The sequence below is a fragment of the Perca fluviatilis genome, chromosome 24 (genome assembly GCF_010015445.1).
Source record: "Perca fluviatilis chromosome 24, GENO_Pfluv_1.0, whole genome shotgun sequence".
NCBI lineage: Eukaryota > Metazoa > Chordata > Actinopteri > Perciformes > Percidae > Perca > Perca fluviatilis.
The window spans coordinates 14,275,257-14,301,618 of NC_053135.1; the positions used below are offsets into that span (position 1 = coordinate 14,275,257).

The 26,362-nt window shown below is 40.4% G+C and overlaps 2 protein-coding genes across 7 annotated transcripts in view; both read right to left on the minus strand.

The window, feature by feature from the left end:
* arhgap1 (Rho GTPase activating protein 1) overlaps positions 1–14,787 on the minus strand; it is an 88,708-nt gene extending 73,921 nt beyond the window's left edge. For all 6 annotated transcript variants that reach the window (XM_039793273.1, XM_039793275.1, XM_039793274.1 and 3 more), the window contains exon 1: positions 14,671–14,787. The gene's annotated coding sequence lies outside the window, so the exon portion shown is untranslated. The remainder of the gene's footprint in view (positions 1–14,670) is intronic.
* A 629-nt stretch (positions 14,788–15,416) lies between these two features.
* LOC120554388 lies at positions 15,417–24,434 on the minus strand. Its single transcript, XM_039793277.1, has 4 exons — positions 24,229–24,434; positions 19,208–19,361; positions 17,242–17,314; positions 15,417–16,933 (listed from the first exon to the last, which is right to left on the minus strand). Exons 1-4 carry the CDS (start codon positions 24,343–24,345, stop codon positions 16,516–16,518), a joined length of 762 nt encoding a protein of 253 aa, XP_039649211.1. The 5' UTR covers positions 24,346–24,434; the 3' UTR covers positions 15,417–16,515.
* Positions 24,435–26,362: the final 1,928 nt, after the last annotated feature.

Consider the following 26,362-nt stretch of genomic DNA (forward strand, 5'->3'; position numbering starts at 1 on the left):
TAATTTTTTTTTTTAGACTGAAGGCATTTAATGGTCAAAATATTATTAATAAATATTCGAATATATTCGAATATTAATATTAATATAAAAACGAACTTCGAATATGATTTTTGGGCAAAAGTCAAAGCCCTAATCTGCAGATGCTATCTACAAGGTTACGGGCAGATCGGTCACACGGCCTAGGACAAGTTCGAAAAAGTTGGTTTTGTGCATTGGGCGATATTGCGAAAAAACTTTTAAGCGGAAAAGGGCGTGGTCTATATCAGGTAATTCATCTTGATTCAAGGAACACGTAGATGTAAGAAATTCTAATGTGCGATGTGTAATGTGGGAGTTAAAGACAAAAAAACATAGCGCCACCTAGTGGTCCACATGTGTAATTTTTGGTAGGTGTGGTCCATGGCCCATTGTCCATCTACCCTGTAAATTTAAAGTTGTTCACATTAGTGTAAGTGGTGAATCTTGGGTCACCTTGGGTCCCATAGGCCCCGTCCACTTTGACCCCTTGGTACCCCACTCTAGGGTTGGCCTCAGGATTGGCCTGAGATGATACCATCAAATTTTGTATAAATCGGATGAGCCGTTCATGAGATATAAACTTTTTGTACTTGTAGCGCCCCCTAGCGACCAATTTTCGTAAAACGCGTGGGGCACCTCCAGAGGGTCATGGCAAAGAAGACTCTAAAGTTTGGCGTTGATAGCTTTCATTTTGGCTGAGATTTGGCAAAGTTGGTGTTTTCATAGTTAGCTACACAAATTAGTTTGTGCATTATATGCGCAATTTTTATCGTATAAAATTTTCATTTTATAACTTTTTGTCAGGTCAATCTGGAGATGCTACGGTCCATGTTTCGTGCAGATCGGTAGCACGGGCTAGAAGGAGTTTGAAAAAGTAGGTTTATGATAAATCGCGATTTTTCACGCATAAAAGTCTAGGCGGAAATGGGCGTGGCCTATATCAGGTGATTCAGTTGGATCCAGGGAACGCGTAGATCTATGGTTTTTGAATCTCGGGTGTACGGTGTGGGAGTTGTAGGGCCAAACGCATTTTCTTCTGCTATAGCGCCACCTAGTGGTTGAAGTGGGTCAATTATTGCGGCTGAGGTCCTTGCGGAGTTTTGGACCAGTCCTGAAAATAGCAACCCCCCACCATGTACGGTTTAGGCTGTAGTCAGAGTTTTAGGCGGAGAAGAATAATGGAAAAAAATGGAAAAAAAATCCTTAGAAAAACAATAGGGTTCCAAAGCTCCGCTGGAGATGTGAACGGCTGGCCAGCCTGTGAGCTCTCTGAGCAGCAAATGAGGAGGAAAACACGGCGGGATTTGAGAGTGTGCGACTGAATTTTACATCCAGTAGCACATGTGCGAAAAAGGTAAATTTGCCCCCTTTTTTCACCAGTTAAATGTCGAAATGTCGGTACCTGAGCCCGTAAGCGCAAGCTTATCTGTCCTCTCTGAAAATTGACAGAGAGCAAAGCTCTGACACACACACACACACACACACACACACACACACACACACACACACACACACACACACACACACACACACACACACACACACACACACACACACACACACACACACACACACACACACACACGGATGGCGCAAACCACGTCGGCTCTGCAGTTTAGTTGAAGTCACAGTGAGTCACGGCAATACCAATAAAGTGGTTGCAAGTATGGTTACGGTTTTTAAAAACTTCACGCAGACAGCGTTTGCTATTTGTATGATATTAATGGCGAGCCAAAAATGGTCACGGTGCTGTTGGCGTTACACTTCCTTGAATCTAAAACAAAAATCCAGAAAATCACATTGTATGATTTTTAAGTAATTAATTTGCATTTTATTGCATGACATAAGTATTTGATACATCAGAAAAGCAGAACTTCATATTTGGTACAGAAATCTTTGTTTGCAATCACAGAGATTATACGTTTCCTGTAGTTCTTGACCAGAGGCCTGTACTACGAAGCAGGATTTGGCGTTAACGACCTAACTTCAGGCTCAACCCAGGATTTTCTGTACTACGAAGGTGGATTAGTTGTTATCGGGTTCAATCGCCGTGGTAACTCATGCTGAACACCTAAGCTGGTCAGGAGCAGGTTAAGTTGGAGATCAGATATCAACTGGTGTAAAAGCACCGCCTACTGACAAATCAATACTCGATTGATAACGGCGTCACCGTTCTTAAAGAAGATCAGGCGGAGCTCGGTACAGAGAGAGAGAGAGAGAGAGAGAGAGAGAGAGAGAGAGAGAGAGAGAGAGAGAGAGAGAGAGAGAGAGAGAGATGCGCTCATAAAAGTTAAAACATTTAGAGACCGACAACCCGGTTAACATTCCCTGATTGGTATTTTTATGAAATATGTATATTTTAATGGGGGGGAACTACATATCGGCTTCTTGAGCTGTGTGTCGCCAATGCGCACATCGGTTTGAATTATGTTTTTATATTTTTTATTTGCTCTCACGGTCGCTTCCCACTGCCAGGGTTGCAACTGAAATAATAGGCTAAAGCAACGACAAGCACAAGTGTATTTATGGTCAGATCTTGGTCCTGACTGATGAGGATGTGATATTAAGAAGCGTTGTGATTTAAACATCTAAAGCGTCGGCTATTTTTTATTTATTTTTTTGCCAGCTTTCCTTCTGTTTTAGGATGCAGCGACTGTATTGCGTTTTCCCTGTAAAACCATGTCTGTGTTCTTCATATTTATGGAGAATTATAATTTGCTCTTCTTATATAAAACATGTGGCTCTGGTAGATGTTTGCGATTGGTCGTGGTGCGCCAACACCGCCTCTTTTATGTGAACGTGCGCGCCGCTGGATTGGGAAACCCTGAGTTGACTGAACTAGTTGATAACCAGCGTCGTAGTACAGGTTATGCGGGACCGCGGTTGTTAGGTTTGGTGAAGCCGGATTACTGAAAGAAATCCAGGACATGTTGATCTTGCTTCGTAGTACAGGCCTCAGGTTTGCACACACTGCAGTAGGGATTTTTGGCCCACTCCTCCATACAGACCTTCACTAGATCCTTCAGGTTTCGGGGCTGTCGCTGGGCAATACGGACTTTCAGCTCCTTCCAAAGATTTTCTATTGGGTTCAGGTCTGGAGACTGGCTAGGCCACTCCAGGACCTTGAGATGCTTCTGACGGAGTCACTCCATTGGCAAACTTCAGACGGGCCTGGACATGCGCTGGCTTGAGCAGGGGATCTTGCGTGCGCTGCAGGATTTTAATCCATGACGGCATAGTGTGTTACTAATGGTTTTCGTTGAGCCTGTGGTCCCAGCTCTCTTCAGGTCATTAACCAGGTCCTGCCGTGTAGTTCTGGGCTGATCCCTCACCTTCCTCATGCCCCACGAGATCTTGCATGGTGCCGTAGACCGAGGGAGACTGACCGTCATCTTGAACTTCTTCCATTTTCTAATAATTGCGCCAACAACTGTTGCCTTCTCACCAAGCTGCTTGCCTATTGTCCTGTAGCCCATCCCAGCCTTGTGCAGGTCTACAATTTTATCCCTGATGTCCTTACACAGCTCTCTGGTCTTGGCCATTGTGGAGAGGTTGGAGTCTGTTTGATTGACTATGTGGACAGGTGTCTTGTATACAGGTAACAAGTTCAAACAGGTGCAGTTAATACAGGCACACCCGTCGCTATGGGCGGGCCATAGGGGGCCGGGCCCGCCCCCAAAAATGCTTGTGCCCCTCCACTTGAGGCACAGACCTCTTAAAAAAAATACTTATCATATCATAGTTATCATAGTTGCTAATTTTGTGTTGCATTAATGTTGCATTCTTTATCATTAAAACATTAAAAATATAAATTAACAATGGTGTGATTTTTGTTTGATTGATGGGAATCTACACTGCAACAGCCTATCACGGCCTTACTAAAAAGAAAGTTAGGCTACGACGTGACGTAGCCTACGTCAGTGTAGCTGCTCAACAGTTACCGCACATTTTTGAAAGCTGGATGAGTTTTCGCCGGCTTACTCGCTTCAGTTCGTCATGGATATCCGTAAGTGGTTGAAAAGCCCACCAACATTCTCCTCTGCCAAATTGGATACGACACCAACGCCTCCTGATGTTGTCGTTGGAGAAGGAGCCCCTGGACGACAGTCTGAGCCGGATGCTAGTAGCTCCGTGGAGCCCGACCCTGGGCCTGGCAGGACCTGCAGGTCAAGTGCAACTGCGACTGGGGCAGCATTTGGGCCACAACTAACTGTTGAATCAGGGGGTGTGACGGACAAACCCAAACAGGTTGTGTTGAGGAAATATCCAGTCAAAATGTTTGGTTAAAAAAACCCGATAATTTTCCTCTAGCTGGTATTTGAACAGGGACTCGGCGTTTAGGCTATCCCCGTTGGAAAAAAAGGACTCCGCATTTTGTTAGGCCTGCAGGAAATTCACATCTGTATCATCGGACGCGACCTTCTTCATTAAGGGGTTTAAGATTTACAGACAAGGGCTTAAATAAGCATGCAGCTTCAAATGACAGGAGGGACTGAAGAGAGGACATGCTGCCTCCACTCAAAGTACCGGTAGGTTCAAAGTCTGTGTGTGTGTGTGTGTGTGTGTGTGTGTGTGTGTGTGTGCGTGCGTGCGTGTCTCATGGCACATGCATAGCAATGCATATCCTTCTGTTGACTGCTTTAAAATGCAATGTTTGAGAGATGCTTCTGGTGTTACATCTAATATGTTGTATAGTCAAGTGTTTTATGGATATTCATAACATTGCTTCTATGTAATGTGTTGTAGGCTATATAGGCTACCTGGTCATATTGCTGTTGGTTATGTTTAACGTGATGATTATGTGCGAATAGTATAACAAGAGTATATGATAATTATAAATATACGTACTGTACGCTAATAATAATTGTGCCCTCCCATGTATTTCATATGCCCCCCTTAAGACTGAGGTCTGGCGACGGGTCTGAATACAGGTAATGAGTGGAGAACAGGAAGGCTTCTTAAAGAAAAACTAACAGGTCTGTGAGAGCCGGAATTCTTACTGGTTGGTAGGTGATCAAATACTTATGTCATGCAATAAAATGCTAATTAATTATTTAAAAATCATACAATGTGATTTTCTGGATTTTTGGTTTTTTTAGATTCCGTCTCTCACAGTTGAAGTGTACCTATGATAAAAATTACAGACCTCTACATGCTTTATAAGTAGGAAAAACTGCAAAATCGGCAGTGTATCAAATACAGTGCCTTGCGAAAGTATTCGGCCCCCTTGAACTTTTCGACCTTTTGCCACATTTCAGGCCTCAAACATAAAGATATAAAACTGTAATTTTTTGTGAAGAATCAACAACAAGTGGGACACAATCATGAAGTGGAACGAAATTTATTGGATATTTCAAACCTTTTAAACAAATACAAAACTGAAATATTGGGCGTGCAAAATTATTCAGCCCCCTTAAGTTAATACTTTGTAGCGCCACCTTTTGCTGCGATTACAGCTGTAAGTCGCTTGGGGTATGTCTCTATCAGTTTTGCACATCGAGAGACTGACATTTTTGCCCATTCCTCCTTGCAAAACAGCTCGAGCTCAGTGAGGTTGGATGGAGAGCGTTTGAACAGCAGTTTTCAGTTCTTTCCACAGATTCTCGGTTGGATTCAGGTCTGGACTTTGACTTGGCCATTCTAACACCTGGATATGTTTATTTGTGAACCATTCCATTGTAGATTTTGCTTTATGTTTTGGATCATTGTCTTGTTGGAAGACAAATCTCCGTCCCAGTCTCAGGTCTTTTGCAGACTCCATCAGGTTTTCTTCCAGAATGGTCCTGTATTTGGCTCCATCCATCTTCCCATCAATTTTAACCATCTTCCCTGTCCCTGCTGAAGAAAAACAGACCCAAACCATGATGCTGCCACCACCATGTTTGACAGTGGGGATGGTGTGTTCAGGGTGATGAGCTGTGTTGCTTTTACGCCAAACATAACGTTTTGCATTGTTGCCAAAAAGTTTGATTTTGGTTTCATCTGACCACAGCACCTTCTTCCACATGTTTGGTGTGTCTCCCAGGTGGCTTGTGGCAAACTTTAAACAACACTTTTTATGGATATCTTTAAGAAATGGCTTTCTTCTTGCCACTCTTCCATAAAGGCCAGATTTGTGCAGTATACGACTGATTGTTGTCCTATGGACAGAGTCTCCCACCTCAGCTGTAGATCTCTGCAGTTCATCCAGAGGGATCATGGGCCTCTTGGCTGCATCTCTGATCAGTCTTCTCATTGTATGAGCTGAAAGTTTAGAGGGACGGCCGGGTCTTCGTAGATTTGTAGTGGTCTGATACTCCTTCCATTTCAATATTATCGCTGCAACAGTGCTCCTTGGGATGTTTAAAGCTTGGGAAATCTTTTTGTATCCAATCCGGCTTTAAACTTCTCCACAACAGTATCTCGGACCTGCCTGGTGTGTTCCTTGTTCTTCATGATGCTCTCTGCGCTTTAAACGGACCTCTGAGACTATCACAGAACAGATGCATTTATACGGAGACTTGATTACACACAGCTGGATTCTATTTATCATCATTAGTCATTTAGGTCAACATTGGATCATTCAGAGATCCTCACTGAACTTCTGGAGAGAGTTTGCTGCACTGAAAGTAAAGGGGCTGAATAATTTTGCACGCCCACTTTTTCAGTTTTTTATTTGTTAAAAAAGTTTGAAATAGCCAATGAATTTCGTTCCACTTCATAATTGGGACCCACTTGTTGTTGATTCTTCACAAAAAATTACAGTTTTATATCTTTATGTTTGAGGCCTGAAATGTGGCAAAAGGTCGAAACGTTCAAGGGGGCCGAATACTTTCGCAAGGCACTGTACTTGTTCTCCCCACTGGGAACTACTGGGAACTATTCTCAGAAGGCGAAGCACTGCTACTTGGGCGGAGTGATTAGCGCAACACCTGAAAAGCACCGTTGTTACTCTCTGCTCCTCACCACGGGGCTTCTCAGGTGCTGGGAGCTCAAATAACAATCAGGTTAACTCAGCCTGAAACAGTACCATAATGTCACTATTTCAAATGAATTATACATCTCTCTTCCTCTTCTCACATATCTACTCTCTCCCCATTCTCTATACTCGCACTTCCTTTTTTATCTCCCAACCCCCACTATTTACACACACACAAACACACCCTCTGTTCTCTCTCTACTATATGATGTTATGCTAGCTGACAGCAAGTTGCTTTAAATAAATATCGCTACTCACCAACAGACAGTCTGCCTATTGCGTCTAACCAACCACAAAAAACAACTGTTAGCAACTGTTAGCACACAGCTGGCCTGTTTTCACTGACCAAAAAGCTTTCAGGGAGGACATTGGGATTTTTAGATGATGTAAACAATAACAAGTTCCTCTTTTCTTGATTTTTCCTGAACACAACCCTGTTGTGCTCCCACAGCAGGTCAGTTGGTATAGCTCAGAGCAAAAGGCCAAGGACATACAGAGATCATCTGTAGACATGACTTATCTCTACAGTTAATATTAAAAACTGAAACAAGTAGGAAACAGCACCACATCTCAAACACAATACATTTTTAAGAATCTATGCTGGACAAGATTGGATGACTAGTGTGTGCTTGTGTGAAGGACAACAACTAAGCTTGCTGCGGTAGTCGGTGTTAATGCTGGGTAACACTTAACCAATAATATTATAATAATAACCATGACTACTAAATGTAAGTTGATAGTACTGTAAACTAAACTTAAGTGTATAATTATTTTACTGGTAGAAAAAGACAATGAAATTATAATAATGTTTACTATTTGTAATGCTAGTTTTTGTTATTTTAACAGTTTATTGTTGCACACATCTTAACATTTTATATATGTTTTTATCAAGTATTTGTTAATGATTACCAAATAATTTGTATACCTTTAAGAAAATTTGTAAATTGCCAATAAACATTATTTGTAATCAGTAGTTTTTGTTTGTTGGAAGAAAAGACAAAACAACAAATAGCCGTTAACAAAAGGCTATGACAAAATGGAGACGAGATAGACAGACTGGAGTCAATAAACATTATTTGGATGGCAATTATAAAGTTACAACTGATGATTATGATAACTTGGTAATGGTTAGGCAAGTCGTATCTAAGGCCCTCCCTATTTACTTGAGCAGTGAACAACGTCCAACGACCAACACAGGACCTTATTTTGGAAAAAATATGTACAGTAGTGAATAGGGGGAGACAAATAATACAGTGTTGCCGTAGCGAGGCTGGCAATTTACATGTTTCGACATGACACAGGAAGCTGTTGTAAGCTTCAAGCTGTCTTGACTTTACATAGTGCAATCTGCCCCAAATTTCACAAGCTGGATAAAAGTCCAGGCCTGAAAACATCTACACGCTAATGTCATAGTCAACAGTAAATCAGCTTTATTTGACTAAGATGATCCGATTTACATTAATTTACATGGTGTGGTCCACAGATGATATACAGCAACATTATGTATAATTAGTGTGTTCTCTAGCGCCAACAAAGACTGAGGAAGTGTTATAAAATTTGCAATACGTCATTTCCAGTGCCATAAACGATCCCCGATCTCTTCAAAAGAATCATATACAAACTATAAAACGTTTGTTCCTTCTCCTGAAACACAGGATGTTTCAGGAGAATTTCTTTTGCATTAAACCAGTAAATAAAACGTTATGCCCCATGTAATGTTTGTTAACGGTGCTAACGCATTGCAACGTTATTAACTACCTCCTAATGGGCTACGATGCATCGCCATTCAGTCTGTGTCCTGTCAGCAAAATGTAGCCAAATGTCACTGGATTAAATAATTACTGAAATGTTAATGGTTTTAATAAATATGAGGGATCATTGCCTGCCACCATGTCAGTGAATTTGAACTAACGCTTGCATTGAGAGTATAAGGTGTGTGTGTGTGTGTGTGTGTTAGATAGGCAATATGGAGAAAATCAAATATTCTGATATTTTTGACCAAATACCTCGATATCAAGGCAATATTGTAGGGTTGACAATTGGTGCTTTCACAAAATATGCACACAATGAGATTTTTGATAAATAATCATCAGTTATGTTGATATAATATCTATGTGGGTAAAGGCAAATAATGGAACAGCTAGAACAGTCTGGTGTGTTCAGAAAATTACATTACTTTACTGTAATGCAGCCTTTAAAACCAGGAAAAGACAACACTTGTGTCATATCAGGATATTACGATATCCAAAATTTAAGACGATATCTAGCCTCATATCGATAGATATATTGCCCAGCCCTAGTGTGTGTGTACGTGTGTTTATGATTGCACCTTAGCACCTGTAGCCTCCACTGTCATTGTCAGATGTATGTTTGATAACTAAAGTCTCTCTCTTCTGTTTTGCCAGAGGAGGAGTAATGATAGGGTAGGGATTGTAGAGATGTCCCAATCAGCTTTTTTGACATCCGATCCGATTTTTAAAATATTAAATAACTGCCGATATCGAGTCCCGATACTTGTATTTGCTCAGATGATAGAGCTGCACACAGTTTTTTTTTGTTTACAAAAATAACTAAGTAAACAAAGTAACTAAAATATGTCTTACGCTTAATACATTTAACTTAGTGCAGCAAATGAGTCTTTTCTCTCAACACCTAAACTGTTCTCTTTAGGATCCCACCCCAACCAAGGCAAAAGTGGCCCAAATCTGATTTCATTGGGGTCAAGTGACCAGGTCAGACTTCTTTAGAAGTAGTGTGAACACTCAAATCTAGCCCAGATCAGATTTTTTCAAATCAGATTCAGGCCACTTCCATAAGTGGTCCTGAATCAGACCCAGATCAGATTTATTCCAATGTGGCCACAGTATGAACAACAAAGGCGGATTTGATGCAACTTTTACCTCAATAACCCTGGCTGTGCCCTCTCTCTCCGCGGAGAGGGGCGGGGCCCCCTACTCCCGGTGCGGCTGTCAACCGGGGCGGACTGTCCTCAGTGCGCCCCAAACGCGGGGATCGGCTCACGTAAAAAGGCGATGTCGGCAACTCAGCCAACCCGTCTTGAAACACGGACCAAGGAGTCCAACGCGCGCGCGAGTCAGAGGGTCGCTCCGTGGCGGAATGAAAGTGAGGGCCATTTAAAAATAATTTATTAAAAATGTAACAATACATTTTAACAATAACTTCTTTCACCAGTAAATTGCTGTTAAACAACAAAAACAGCAGAGAAAAGGGTATTTTACAATAACTTTGAATGCACCACGAGGATTACCAGTTTCAAGTAAATGCAACTTTTAGTCACATCGTCAGCAGTGACTAGGGCTGGGCGATATGCACCAAAAGTCATATCCCGATATATTTTGGCTGAATATCGATATACGATATATATCCCGATATTTTTTTCCGCGAATTGAGAGCAAATGTTCAGTCAAAGCCCAAATCAAATATGACATGTCACAAGTAGTTTCATAGAAACAGTTGCAAAATCAAATAAATAATAAACCGGTTTCTTCACCTGGTTCATGATTAAATGCTCAGCTGTTCAAATAACAATAAAATGTAAACCTAAATACTGTATAACAGGAGTAACTTTTTTGAAATCAAAGCTCCATAGGCTATTTGTGATTCGTTCCAAAGGTCAATTAAGCTTTTGATATTAATATAATCTACTTTGTTCAAAATGTAATGCCTCATGCCTGTAAGCCTAGGTTATAGTCCCATTCTTCCACTTGATACTGCTTCCACTTAAGTAAACTAAAAGATGAACTATCGACTACAAAACAAAGAAACTAATTAATGTGTTAATACAAAGAATATTTATTATTATCGGTTAACACAGTCTGAGTCAAACGGAAACTTCACCCTTCTGAACTAAGAGTTTCTGCTTCAAGGTGAAGTTTAAACACACTGAAATGTCCAGGCTCATTCCTCCACTATTTATTTCTGTATGTATTTATGCGTTACATGTAATTTTAACGGGCACTGAGCTCCAGATCCTGCAGCCGCAGACGGTCGCTGCCCGCTGTAGCTTCTTTCAGTCCGCCTGCCGCCGGCAAACTTAGTGGAACTTTCCGCCGATATCGACATACAGTTCGGTCCTGGACTACGTGTAAGATCCTACCGATCACCACTCTGTCTTTGGCTGGTCCGATCTGGATCAGCGGGGACCGGCGCAGCAGCGGTAGCTGTGTTTTTGCCCCGGGAAGAGACGCGGCTGCGCGGCCACGGGGCTCTCCGCCTCCGCTGCCGCCGCGCGCTCAGATTGCTGGTCGAGCGGCATATATAATCATAAAACACATTGTCACCTGTTAAATGTTATCCATTGCGGTTTGTTCTTTTCATTTCCTCTATCGAACATAATTAAGCAGTACAAAAGTCCGGCATCTTTAGCGTTGATCTGAATGCTTCGGACCCCTGTTCCAAGATGGTGGCGGGTTTTGACGTATGTTTAGAACCTCACGGCGACATATCTATGGGAGCAAGGATCACATTTGAACTATATCGATATATGCGATATGGTCTAATTCCATATCTCATTTAAAAATATATCGATATATTTGTTTATATCGATATATCGCCCAGCCCTAGCAGTGACCAGTGCTGGTTTGTGTCTTTTAGCTCATAGCTTTAGCGGCAGACTGTTGTACGTCCCGGTGTTGGAATCCTCTACAGTGAAATACAGACATGCTTTTACACCGTTTAGCTGTCAGCATTTAGCATTTAATCCAGCTGCTAGCTAACGGTAGGCTAACATCAACGTCACCTGCTGCCAAGTGTACCGTTAGTGTTAACTAGCGTGACATGCAGCGATGCTTTTGTTGCATCTAACGTCTGTTTCGTAGCATCAGAGAGCAGCGCAGGCATTTATGCGGCACCGAAATCTGTGTTGCTATTCCTGTACCAATCGTTTAGGCACCGGTGAGAGACTTATCAGCCTATGTTAAGTAACAGCGACAGTAAAAAGGTATTTCACACTATTATAATGGTTAAACTTTGCAATTGATCCGCGGTTCACATGCATTCCGAACCGTGAGTGTTGATCTGTACAGACGACGAATCAACCATGGTCCGTTACACCACTACATATGTCTAGTCTGTTGATTTTACAAGGGACACTGTTTTAGATGTGGACTGCTTTCATCTGATGCAAAATTAAAAAGCTGTAGGCCAGCTGGAATGTGTATAAAGTTAAGCCAAGGCCAATACTATGATTCTCAGACACGCATACGCTTGATTTTTGGTTCTGCGTTGAATCTACGCCGTAGGTACGTGTGTAGGTGCGCGTAGATACGGCTCCTTCACCGTAGCCTGCTATTCTCTTAAAGAGATATGCTAGAACGACGCAGACACACCAGGGCACAAGTATAAATCCTCACAACGGCGTAGGCCACTTACAAAGGCTACAGCGTAGGCTCTGCATAGACTAGAGTCTACTTACTACTATAAATCAGCCTTTAGCGTTATAGAATACTCTCAGCAGCCCACAGCCTCTCCTACCATGTAGTCTTGTACTGGATTATAAACAATGAGTCTCACTAGGTCACTTTATACTAAATTCACAACCGTTTATGTCACAACACAAGTTACACTCGAGGTTCAACTGTTCATCCATTTCTTTCTCCATGCTTGATAAAAAACAATTCATCATGTTTTACACTCTTTGTACCTGTTGCCATAACTACACATTCAAGATGATGTTGTAGTAAACTATACTTTTTCCTTCCTGTCATACTGTAATCACCCTTGATTACATGACATTATACTCTAACACTGAATCTGCCATGTTTTACAGGTCATCCGAGTGACTTGATGCTCGGTCCTGAAGCCCCTGTTTGATGACGTGTTCCTGGACCTAGCAGACTCTCTTCACAGTATGAGAAACCATCAGAGGAGAAGCAGTATGAGATCATTTTTAGTATCACAGGAAGTCAGGGTGACCACTGACCTAAAAGCTCCATTACCAGCTGACACAACTTCAGTATACATGTGACAGAGAGACATAATTAGCAGTATTTACCAAAGCCAAATGTCAGGGAAACTTGTAATCTTGGTTGCCAATGTTGGTAATTTATCCCAGATTTCTGATCAGATTCCTGCGAAAACATGTTGGATTGAGTAGTGTTTTGGTAAAGAAGCTTTTATTGGAGATTTTTCCTGTTAGAAAGTGCCACTACAATGCTGTTACAACCCGTTCTCATTCCGAACTCATCAAATACTGCTCAGTGGCTCTCAGTGTCAAATAGCAACGCAAAAATCACCCTTTAGCATCTGTATGGGACGCACTGGGCATAGCAGTAGCTCAACTGCAGAGCTGTAGGTCTGCCTGGTGTACTCTCAGACGGCCGATTTAACTCGCCGGTCCTCATCAATATAGTTTTATGTGACACGCAGTTCTCCACAAGCAGAAAAAAAGAGGTGCTTAAAACCCAACTTGCTGGTTCAAAGTTAGGACTAATTAGCAGTTAAGAAATGTTTTTTTTTTATAACACATTTTGATCATGCAAGACGTTTTTTTAAACTTTATATTTTTTTATTAATATTGGTTTAACTGATAATATTAGGCTTATCCTATTGTCGGTTAACAGTTAAACAGTTAATCATTAACATCCCTACCAGCAGCACTTGTAACCCCAGCCATAAAGTTTTGTTATGTAGAACTAAGTTACAAAAAAACCTGCAATTTAATATTTTGGACTGTAAAAAATATGCTTGGCCGGTGGATTTTTTTCATCTACCCGCCAACTTGGCCGGTGAGTCAAAAAGTTAATTTTGGACACTGGCTGGTAATGAGAATATGTTGGCTGTTACAGTCATTGTCCGGCTGCAATGATGGCAAAGATGCAGAAGACTCAAAAACACTGACCAATTAGAGCAGTCTGGGCTTTTTGGAAGGGAGGGTGTACAAAGAAAAGTGTTAAACAGAGCGTTTTATTCAGGCAGACAGTATGGGAAAAAAATAGGAAAACCCTGTTTTTTTTAACATAAAAGCATGTAAATGTGTTCTATCAGAAACCCAAAATACAAGTATGAACCTGCAATTGACCATGGTAGGTCCGCTTTAAACTAGCTAGTGTAGATATGTGGAGTTTGGCGAATCCCTCTCTCCGTACAAGAAGCAGTATGGGTAACGTTACCAACGTTAACAATCTAACGTCAGCTATTGATATGACTGCTGATAAATGCAACAAGTCAACAGTCAGGTAACCGAGTTCCTTTACTTTACCTACAAAGCCAGCTGACGAAATCATTTAAGTAGGCCAAATATTCGCTGTTGCTTTAGAGAAGCTAAGCTAAACGGGCTTACTAGCTAAGCAATCTTAGCTGGCAAATATTACAAAGCTATAACACATAACGTTACACATACAAACTGCCAAGCAGGTATGGTTCATTTCGCAGTATGCCTGCATACGATTACACGGATATTTAATACGCTGTGTGGAAATTCATTCGTAAAGACAAAGACTGGAATTACGCTTAGCTAAACCATATCCCCGCAGTAACGTTAACCTTAAGACATATCAATGTTACCAGTTAAAACGAACGTTAACGTTAGCCCAATGATAAGCTAACGTTACTGTACGACTATGAGCACACGACCACGAAAGCCTCACGCGATCAATGTGCTCCTGCCTTGATTGTCGAGGTTTATATAACAGAACCAAAGTTACAGCACATAAAAAATATTTATTTAACGTTACCGTAATTGCAAAGTTGCTTTGTAGTCACCCAGTGGGCTTTGTGGCGTCTGAAGTCGCCGTAGACTTGATTAGCAAGACGTGCGGTTGACAGCAACAGCAACAATCTGCGTCGACACCTTTTCCGGTTTATTATTTTCAAAATAAACTTATGCTATTCTGTTTATGTTGTAGTCTACTGCATCTGTCAAAATAAAAGCACTGATTAGATGCGCCCTGTCATGGTCTTAGGGGGAGAATTACAATTGCAGAACGCACGCAGTTGGGTGAGGTGACATCACAACTGCTACAGCACAGTTCAATTCCAAGTCTGTCTCCTGCACCAACTTCTGATTTTGTTGTTTGGTGGTAGCCTACATTTTCTACTATAATCTCACATTGCCAGACTTATCTCCACAGCCCTGTGTTCTCTTGATAATTAGTTAACACACATTGTTACATGCCAATCTGTTACACCTATCTCTTGCACTAAAACTAAGTTAAATATCACAAAAATCTCCTATAACATAGGCCTAATGTTTTAGGCCTGATGTCCTTTATAGTAGACCTACCCAATGAGTAAAGTGTTATTTTCTAGAGCTACTTTTGCAGTAATGTAGACTATAACACCAGAGAAATACCAACACATTCTCACTCCCAGTGCGTCAAAAAGCTACGCTTGGTCACCATATACAATTTTTTTTATTGAATATATATCAAAATAGGCCTACATATATATTTTTTTCAACAAGTGTGTTTATTAATTTTCAGAAAATAATCACACTACAACAAATAATACAGGTGCAAATCAGAACTGTCACAGTAAGGCTCATCGTCAATAAAATAAACAAACATGACAGGGCTGAAACAAGCGATATTTGGTACAGTAAGTCAGCATAAATCATCCTTAAGAATCACCGGTGGCCCAAATGTTAACTTATCCCGAAGAGAAAAGCACTTTAAATATAACGAAGCAAAGACAGACGTATATTAAATACATAGCAATATTCATTTGTTGATGGTTAACACACACAGAGAGCATGCCTCCAATGCTTTCCTCCCCTCTAAGAACACCATAATGGATCTCCACATATTGTCAAAGATGAGATATTTACCCTTTAATGTAAAAGTGAGCTTTTCCAGTGCAAGACAGTCTGACAGTCCTGCAAGCCAGACATTAATTTACATTTACATTTACATTAATCCAAGATTTGGCTATGGTATATTTAGCTTGTAAGATGCAGAAAGTAATCATAGATTTATTTACCTTGCTGAGATTATGATTTACGGGAAAGACGCCAAAGATACACAGTTTGGCATCTAATAATAGCTTTATACCTGTGACATGTAAAATCATATCCATCACTTCCCTCCAAAAAAACTGGTTTCGTGGGCAGTCCCATAGGCAGTGATATAATGTGTCCTTTCTACCAAATTTGTAGCACGTGTCGGGATTATTGGGGCTGAATTTATTTAGCTGAGTTGGTGTTACATATGTTCTCATTATCCACTTATACTGAAGTAATTTAAAATGGGTATTTATTGTTTGTGTTTGAGATTTTAAGCAAATCTTCTGCCATTCCTCAGTTGAGATTACAGAATTTAAATCCTCACACCATGCCAGTCTCTTACTCTCTGAAGAAACTTTTGATCCATCCACGATTATTGCATAGAAACTTGACGTCAATTCCCTCTTAGGGTGTTGATTTGTTGCTATTTCTTCTATGCAGCTAAGAGTAGGTAGAAACAAAGATTTATGCATCTTAAATATTTAGCTTCTTATCTGCATGTATTTAAAAAAAATTTGGTTGGATGTCATACTTTTGCCTCAAATCTTCAAACGAGATGAGAATGTTATTGTTAAATAAATCAGCAATTTGACTTAAGCCTTTGTTTGCCCAAATAACTTTGTGTGACTTGTGACTTGTCAATTTTCCCCGGATGGCCCGATCTCCACCGACGTCTCTGGGTGATGTCAGACAGCACGATGATCATCTGAGGGAAACGCTGATTGAGATGTTGCAGATCCTGCTTCATCGCTGCGATGAGATCGATGCTCTTCCTGCATCCCAAGTTGTTCCCGCCGCAGTGAATCAGCAGGATATCCGGGGCTGCTCTTCCTCTAAGGGACCGGTTGAAGAAAGGAAGGAGTCCGTGCCATCGAAGTCCACCACCCAGCCAAACCATTGAACCTTGGCCGCTAGGCCAAAATTGGCCCCCATGGTCTCTCTGGCCCTCTCTTCCCCACGACGAATGTAGCTGCTGCCCATTATCCAAATCATTGGACCTGTTAATAGCATACAGTAATCACAATCATAAAAGTTTTTTTTTTATGTGAAAGTGTCAGTACACATATGTTAGCACACACAAGTAACTTGTCTCAGGCCATAAACAAAACAGAAAAAGTCTATGCAGATATACAATAAATCACAAATGAATTGCTCTTATCTGTTCATTGCAATAATAATAATATGACAATATAGGTATTACACAACGTTTGAGGGCTTTGCATTCTTTGCTACTGCTTACTGTTAAACCTTAATTATAGTGTGAAGTCATGCCATGTATTGATTTGCAGTGTGTCAGTTGGGTTACCTATTTGGACTTGTACTGAAGGCGGCCATATAGTCTCTCCTGCTGTCCCCGAGGTGGAGGATGGGGACGGGTCCTAGAAAAATAAAAAGGCACAGTACAGAGCACGTTAGCTTTGGTATGACTAAATAACATTACAACTAACAGGTGACATCTTATTTTAGCACAATCTCATATAGTTCCGAAATATATCCTAGGGTCCTGTTTCTTCAGAGATGGCATTGTTTGCTAATTCAGTAGCTGACAGGGATTATATTTGGACCCAATCTGTTTTCTAGTTATACAATTCAAATCAACTTGTGTAATACTTCCTTTGGGCACCTACAATTGATTTTTAGGCATGGTGTAGGCTAACAGCTTAATGTTAGTATTTAAACCTATGTGGAAAGAAAAATGAAAAGGGCATCCCTCAGGTATAGATGTTATTGGTGACATTATTGTCTATCTATTACCTGTTATTCAACAGGCCAAAGCAGACGCTTTTGTCCAAAGCGATTTACTTTTCTTACTTAATCTGGCGTACTGGCGTTATATTTTAAAATAAATAAATACTATGCAAAACGACCAAATAATCATAATACTTACCAAAATTTGCTTCTCGGTCATCATCACGGTCTCTGCGAGATTCGTAATGACTGACATTTCTCTTGGCACAGCTACTAGAAGACTTACAACTTTCAGACACGTTGCTCACGTCACATTTACGCTGTCTCTCTCAGTTGGAGGCTGCGCAGTAAAGCCGGCCATCACCGGAAAAGTGCTTCTAATAGCCTTCACTGGTCTCCGTCCAGAGCAGAGCTATTGGTCCATTATATATATGTCAATGAAGACAACATGGAGCTCGGCTTTTCCGCATTATTGGCCCATGACGTCACGGTGGACACGCGCACTAGCAACAATTTGTTTGTGTTGTTGTAGCAACCGGTAGCAACATGCTCGTTCATGAGCTTATCTCTCGTGGCTCTTACAAGTGGCGAACTCATGAACTCGCCGTTTTCATTGTCTAAAATATTCACTAACGTTAAACATTGTGTTTTCTTTGTTCCAGATCGTTGCATGCTACATGCTACATGCTTAGCTAAATAAATGATAGATGTATTTAGCTAGACAACCAAGGAGATTTAATCATTATGTCGTGCTACTAGCTAGCTAGCTACTAGCTAGCGCTAGCAGTTAGCCTGCAGTTTTGTGAACAGAGCTCATCCATGGCTTCATCTCTCATCCACGTTACAAGCTTTACAGCATACAGCCCTTGGATGTATCATAAGAGAGACAAGGCCATGTAATCACTATGTCTGTAGTAATGTTATGTAGGCATGATCTTAATACAGCCATGCTAGCATGCTAGCTAGCCGATAGCCCCGCCAGTTTGGGAAACGCCAATGACGTTACATCCACGTAACAGGCTTTACAACATACATACATCCCTCGGATGTATCATAACTTCATAAGATAATAGCATGGACGTATTAATAGAACACATGGTGAATTACAACCATTAGCTATATCCATTATTACAGCTAGCTACATGAGCTCGGGAGAACAGTCACGTGAGCAGACGTGCGCAGTCCTGTGGGTCTGCTCGCGTCCATTATGCGCGTTCATCATTTCAAATTTAATAAATCTGTATTCGCTTCTAGTGAATGTTAAAAATGTTAAAAACGTAACGTTTTAAAGAAGGACCCTTTCAGTGTTCGGGCTGGTAGGTTGATATACCCCGAAACAAATTATCCGCTGAAATGTAAAAAAAAAAAAATCGCCATGTAATGTCTATGTGAAAAGTCTTTCTGGGCCGTGGGGTGCAGTACCACCGTTATCCGCTAAGCCCATGTTGGCATATAGATTTAGCGCTCCTCCTGGGGCCTTGCCTAATACAGTCCAGTATGAAATGTCTTCTTCCTACCATTAGAAGTAATTTGTAAATGTTTATGTGTCATGTACAGCTAATGATAGATACAAGTTACACTACCTGATGAGCATTGCAGACATCTGATGTTGCACTGTGACCCACGATGAAGCACTAATGGTCCAGGATCCTGTAGAGAGAAGCCCTCTGTCTCTTCAAAATCTACAGTGCTAGGTGCATCTATCCCTTCATTACTGGCAGCACTCTCTGCCAAAATCTGAAAAACACGGAGGTTCAAAATCACTCACAAAAATAGGATACAATTAAGCTTAGTTACCAACTGGATCAGTAATAATAATGAAAAAAGAGAAATAAAACCAAAGCAGCTCTGACGTGTCAAAACCTCTAGTGGCAAAATCTAGGAGATTTCAGCATATTGATTAATATATCAATTTGGACTTTCTAAATTACCAGAGAGTAGCCTACTGTGATACAAAATCGTGCGGGAGAACGGTCTGAATTGAAATGCAGGGGAAACTGGAGTTTTGGGCTAGCTAGCTGCCTGCCAACAGCTCATAGCTAGCTTAATAAAATGACTACGGTCAAGCAAGGGCGAGGCTAGCCCCTTTTTAGGGGTGCTGAAGCATCCCTAAAAAGGGGCTCAGCACCCCTAAAACTTGGAGTAAGAAATGTTGTTATTCTAACATTTTTGTTCGTCTTTGACAAGGTTAAATAATGTCCAAAACATACTCCGTAGTTTGTGGTTTAAAATGTATGTGTTAAGGATGAAAATGAAAACATCCCCGCTTAGCTAATGGTATCATCCTCTTCTCTTCTTCTACTTCTCCTCTGTACCTGCACCGCTCAACGTGACCGTCATCCAGCGCGAAACACACGCAGAGTGAGAACCCGTTTTGTAGTGTTGTGAATCAACTAAGTTGCTCCAAAGCTGTGTCTCACACACCATATCGGTGAGTACCTGAATCACGTGTACACCTATAATAACGCCGCCTTCACACTGGCAGTTGAAATCCGCTCCGTAATACACAATACGCCCCCAGCGGACGTCGTACTACACCGTTGAAAAGCTTCGGAAGCGACTCACAAAAATGGCAGAGAGACTAGAACGAGTGATAAGTGTCTGAATGTCCGATTCTCTCTGACCTCTCTTATACATATATAAATAGAAAGGCTGCTGGCTGGAGAAAAGTTGCCCAGGACGTTGACATGTCAGGTCGGTTAAATGTGATATAGCGGTATAATGTCAATAGTTGTCTGTTGCTAGCTAACCAATTAGCATTAGCAGGTTTGTTTATCAGTACCATAGCAACGCTAACTTCTGTCGGATAGGAACCGTCCGTAGCCTTATTTTCTATATATATGTCAATGCTTATTTTTCAGTTGTGGCTGACTATCAAACTAGACAATTAAAGAAAGTTTAATGTTTTTCTTTTGCTGTATTTATTTATTCCTCACACACAGAGGATTTAACCTGAACCAGGCTTAACTCCTGAACTCAAAGCATTACTCTCTCTCTCTCTCTCTCTCTCTCTCTCTCTCTCTCTCTCTCTCTCTCTCTCTGTGTGTGCGTGTGTGTGTGGCCTGCCAGTGAGCAATGGACATACGACAGTTCTTTAAAAGAAAAAAGACAGATTCAGGTGAGAGACTAGGGACAGTCCATAATGTCAATAATCTGTCTTGTTTTTTGTTTTTTTGTTCTTCTGAAAAGTGTTAAGCTAAAGTAACAAATAATGCAAACCAGCTATCTGTTGTATCAAATTACTTATCTAGCTAGGCAATGGTACCCTGCTTTTCAAACCCACAATGGAGAATACAGCTTCTCTTGTGAAAGGAATTTGTGATTTAAAAAGGTTTCTAAGCCCAATAATAATAATAATAATAATAATAATAAAGACATTTAAAATTACACTCCTCTGTGTGCCTTTTGATCTTATCCTTAGAATCTGTAAATGGTCTCCATAACATTTTTGTGACATGACAAACTGACCTCAACTCTCCTGCTTACAATATATTTGTGTATGACTGTCAGTGCCAAGGAAAGAGAGGGAGATGGAGAAGGAGAAAGGGAGAGCATGCAGGAAGAACCAGGTGAGGAAACAACAACAATAAATTGACATATAGAGAATAGTGGCAAGCAAAACAGTAACTACTCCTATACTAACTTATTGGCATTAAGTAGCCTATATTACGTTTACTTTTTGTAACATTATTTTTCACCACATTTCTTCATAATAAAGGAGGAGGAAAACAACAGGTAGAGTCCATAAGGGATGAGAGGGAATTGACAAGTGAAAGAAATGAAGAGACAGAGGGAGTGCAACATAGAGACCACCAAGCCAAAGCAGCAGAGACAGAAGAGAGCTGTTCAGACTTAAGAGATAAGGACACTGGTCCTAAACAGTTAAAGCTGTCTCAATACCCTCCTACTCAGTTTGGCACACAAAAAAAGAGCCTTTCAAGAACAGTGGTTCAAAAGTTTCAGATGGGTGGAATACTCAGCTAGTTAATGTTAAAATGATAAAGTTATTTTTCAATAGACATATTTTTGGTTTTTGTGTGAAAAGAGGGTGGGTGGTGGCAGCGGGGCTCATTGGGTGCTCAGCACCCCTAAAGCTCTGACCCTAGAATCGCCCCTGCGGTCATCCAGCCGACAATCGGATCTCCGTGGTCAAATCAGCAGACACTAAATTTGTAATGCACTCTTATGACGGTACGCGTGGTAAATGCATTCAAACGGCCCAGATCGAGTAGCGAAGTTAGGGAGATGATACACATGGGACTACTTCCGGTTTTCAAAATAAGGTGTTAATACAACGTACATTTAAAAACTAGATTAATGGATTATATTCACCTTAAGTAAAATATATGTAACCTGTGCCTGCCCTTTGTACAAAACCAATAAGTAGATTGTGAAAGGAATGTATATTTTGAGTTTTACAAGAATACAACATTAACAAGGAATAATTCCAGACAATGATTTTTGTCAGGGGACACCTCTGACTGCACCCATATTTAAAATCAAGCAATTAAACGGTATAAATTTGGAGATTTTAGGAAGTAAAAGTCCCATATTTCTAGGGTAAAATGACGTCAAATCTGAAACTTAAGGTGCCATGAAAAGACTTTGGTCCATAGTTCCAGGTAATGACTATATTTAGTAGAGGACATCTTTGACTACACCCATACTGAAAAATCAAACAATATTACTGTATAATTTTGGAGATTTTTGGAAGCAAAGTCTGATACTTCTGTTGTAAAACGAGTCATAATATCAAATTGGATGTGCCATAAAAAGACTTTGGTCCATAGTTCCAGGTAATGACTGACATATTTGAGTAGAGGACATCTTTGACTACACCAATACAATATTTTCAGTATGATAGTATTAAGTGATGCCCTGTACTCAAATATGTCAGTCATTGCCTGGAACTATGGACCAAAGTCTTTTTATGGCACCTCAAATTTCATATTTTGACTCGTTCTTTAAAAAACAAAAGATGTAATTATTTGCTTCCAATAATCTCCCAAATTATACAGTAAAAATGTTTCATTTTCAGTATGATAGTATTAAGTGATGCCCTGTACTCAAATATGTCAGTCATTACCTGGAACTATGGACCAAAGTCTTTTTATGGCACCTCAAATTTCATATTTTGACTCATTTACAACAGAAGTATGGGACTTTGCTTCCAAAAATCTCCAACATTATACAGTACAAATGTTTGATTTTCAGTATGGGTGTAGTCAAAGATGTCCTCTACTCAAATATGTCAGTCATTACCTGGAACTATGGACAAAAGTCTTTTTATGGCACCTTAAGTTTCAGATTTGACGTCATTTTACCCTAGAAATATGGGACTTTTGCTTCCAAAAATCTCCAAATTTATACAGTAAAATTGTATGATTTTCAGTATGATAGTATTAAGTGATGCCCTGTACTCAAATATATCAGTCATTGCCTGGAACTATGGACCAAAGTCTTTTTATGGCACCTCCAATTTCATATTTTGACTCGTTATACAGCACAAGTATGGGACTTTGCTTCCAAAAATCTCCAAAATTATAAGTAAAAAGGTTTGATTTTCAGTATGGGTGTAGTCAAAGATGTTCTCTACTCAAATATGTCAGTCATTTCCAGGAACTATGGACCAAAGTCTTTTTATGGCACCTTAAGTTTCAGATTTGACGTCATTTTACCCTAGAAATATGGGACTTTTACTTCCGAAAATCTCTAAATTTATACCTTTTAATTGCTTGATTTTAAATATGGGTGCAGTCATAGGTATCCCCTGACAAAAATCATTGTCTGGAATTATTCCTTGTTAATGTTGTAAAACTCAAAATATACATTCCTTTCACAATTTACTTATTTGTTTTGTATAAAGGGAAGGCACAGGTTACATATATTTTACTTAAGGTGAATATAATCCATTAATCTAGTTTTTAAATGTACGTTGTATTAAAACCTTATTTTGAAAACCGGAAGTAGTCCCATGTGTATCATCTCCCTAACTTTGCTACTCGATCAGGGCCGTTTGAATGCATTTACCACGCGTACCGTTATAAGAGCGCATTACAAATTTAGTGTCGGCTGATTTGACCACGGAGATCCGAGTGTCGGCTGGCTTGACCGCAGTATAAAATGCGGGGGAAACGGGGGTGTTTGTGCTAGCTAGCTGCCTGCCGACAGCTCATAGATAGCTTAATAAAATGCGGAGAAAACGGGGGTGATTGGGCTAGCTAGCTGCCAACAGCTCATAGCTAGCTTAATGCGAACTGCATTGATGTCAAGGCAGACAATTACGAAAACCTATTCTAAAGCTCAGTCTCTCCCTCTCTCTGTATACTGAAGCCCTAATGCTAGGAATTTGCAGTCAGCGCATTTTTAATCCAGATGAGGGAATGATTTCAGACGCAATTTTAGCTACTCCTGTCATCAAATCATCAGCTACCAAATGTTTGCTAATGCAATAGCCAAGTTAACATGTAGCTATGTTACTAGTTAGATGGTGGATTGCCCGATACATACACGCTCAAATCACTTCTTTATTCTTAAATTATTAGACTAAAACATTACGAAATCAGCCAAATTAAGAGTTACAAGAATTAAAAGTAAGACTTACTCTGCTAAGAGCTCTTTTTCGGTGCATGGAATTTCTGCAAGTGCTAGCACTTGGTCCTCCAGTCTTGCCCGCGCCAGATTCAGGTGAAAGCTTTGATGGTGGTGGACCTGATTCCATCGAGTGCACCGAGGGAACAGCATCGGTAATCTTGCCTCACATGGTCCTTTCTCCAAAATCCCATCCGAGACTCCAACAAATCTCCAGGTCTATAACTATGGAGTTATATTACTATCATAAGTCAAGAGCGCATTATTTTAATTTGAGAGCATTTCTCACTGATATTACGTTCAGATTTCTTGCTCTCACACTCAAAAAGTCACTGCTCGTGCTTGGATTTGCTCTGCTTGCACTCAAACTTTCTGCTTGGACTCAGATATGTTGTTGTTTGGACAGATTTCCTGCTCTCAGCTTTGAACCTTCTCCTCGCACTCAGGCTGATTCTGCTCACTTGCAAAGTTTCTGCTCTCGGATTTCTCCTGCGCGCTTGAATTTGTTTGTGTTATAACCCTGTCAAAAGTCAACAACCAATAGAATGCCAGCTGTAGTATTGACCAATGAAATGATCCCAAACCCCGTTGAGGGTGCGTTCGCTTTACTTTAGAACGTCTGTTGAGGGCGGCTGCACTGTAACCTGACTATGCCTGACTGTAACCAAGTTTATATATCCCCGCGCCGTTTATAGCTTTATTATAAGTATATGTCAACAATGTGCACAGAATGGTCGACTGCACCCATCAGGAAACGGGAGAAATCTTTGAAGTGGGACGTATGAAGTTATGTCCACAACTACAAGGGTGAGTAACATAACTTAAGCACCTAGCTAGCTAGCTAGCATTAGTGGTGGGCAGATCGAGGCTTCGTGAAACAATGAAACAGTTGAAGCAAATGTGCCATATTGTGTCGAGGCTTCGATACAATCCGACACCCGTCTCAACGATGACACCTAGTGGTCACTTGCAGGTGTTTATCTGAAACAACCTTGACAACGAGCCATTAAAAAAAAAATATATATATATATATATATAATTCTAATATGTGAAGCTTGTAAGGCTTGTGCATAATGTTATTTTGGTCATGAAAAATGAATAGGCTATTAATAAAAGAAATCAAGCCACAATGTCTCACTTTTTTATAGATTTTTATTCAAAAATATTAATTTCTCTGCTGTGGAAGGACTTAGCCTACTTCTTTTTTTACAGATAATTTCTCCAGCCTTTGAAAAAATCCTCTCACAAGGGACACTTGTTGCTGGCATGCAAAGATATTTTTTTTAGCAAGGACATACAAATGAGAAAAGATTACTGCTCTCTCTTTCCAGTAAGTTAGGGGATCATGAGTTCTGGGCAAAAACGCATAGTTGAGGTATTTTTTCACTTCCACTGTGGCATCAGCTGTAGCATCGTGTATCATCTTGGTTTCACGGATACGATCATCAAAACGTTCCCATAAACTGTCCTGTGTTTTTACTGATGTTGATGTTGATTATGATGGGCCTGATGTCGACAGTTGTGGCTCTGAAAGAAAATGAAAACGCAGCTTCCATTTTTATCTATCTATCTATCTATCTATCTATCTATCTATCTATCTATCTATCTATCTATCTATCTATCTATCTATCTGTGTCACTGTATGTATACTCTGTCTGTAGCCTATCAGTCAATGTGTACATTTAAATGTAAGCCTAAATATAACTAAACAAATCGCACTATAAAGGTCACTATATCACCAAAAATCTGCTATCTCAAAATCAAACTCCTCTCACAAAAACCCAAGAGGTCAAGCTGTATTGACTTCACTTTTATACAGATTGTGTGGTCTGTTCCAGACCCTGTCAATCAAACTCTGATTCGGTGGACTATGCCACATGTCAAAACACTTGTGAAACACTCTGAAGCTTCATTTAGCCGTAGTCACGTGACATGGGTGTTTTGAATCACGCTTCGGATCAGTGTTTCGAAACATCTGCGCTTCGGGATCTCAACAAAGCTTCGGAACGTCAGTTTCGCGTCAGCCATCCCCAGCTAGCATATGGCGCTAGCTTGATGTCCAGAAACAAATAGATGTTCTTTATTGTATAGCTAGCTAGATTGAACGACATATGACGGACAGTATGTGTATATGTGATGACCCCACT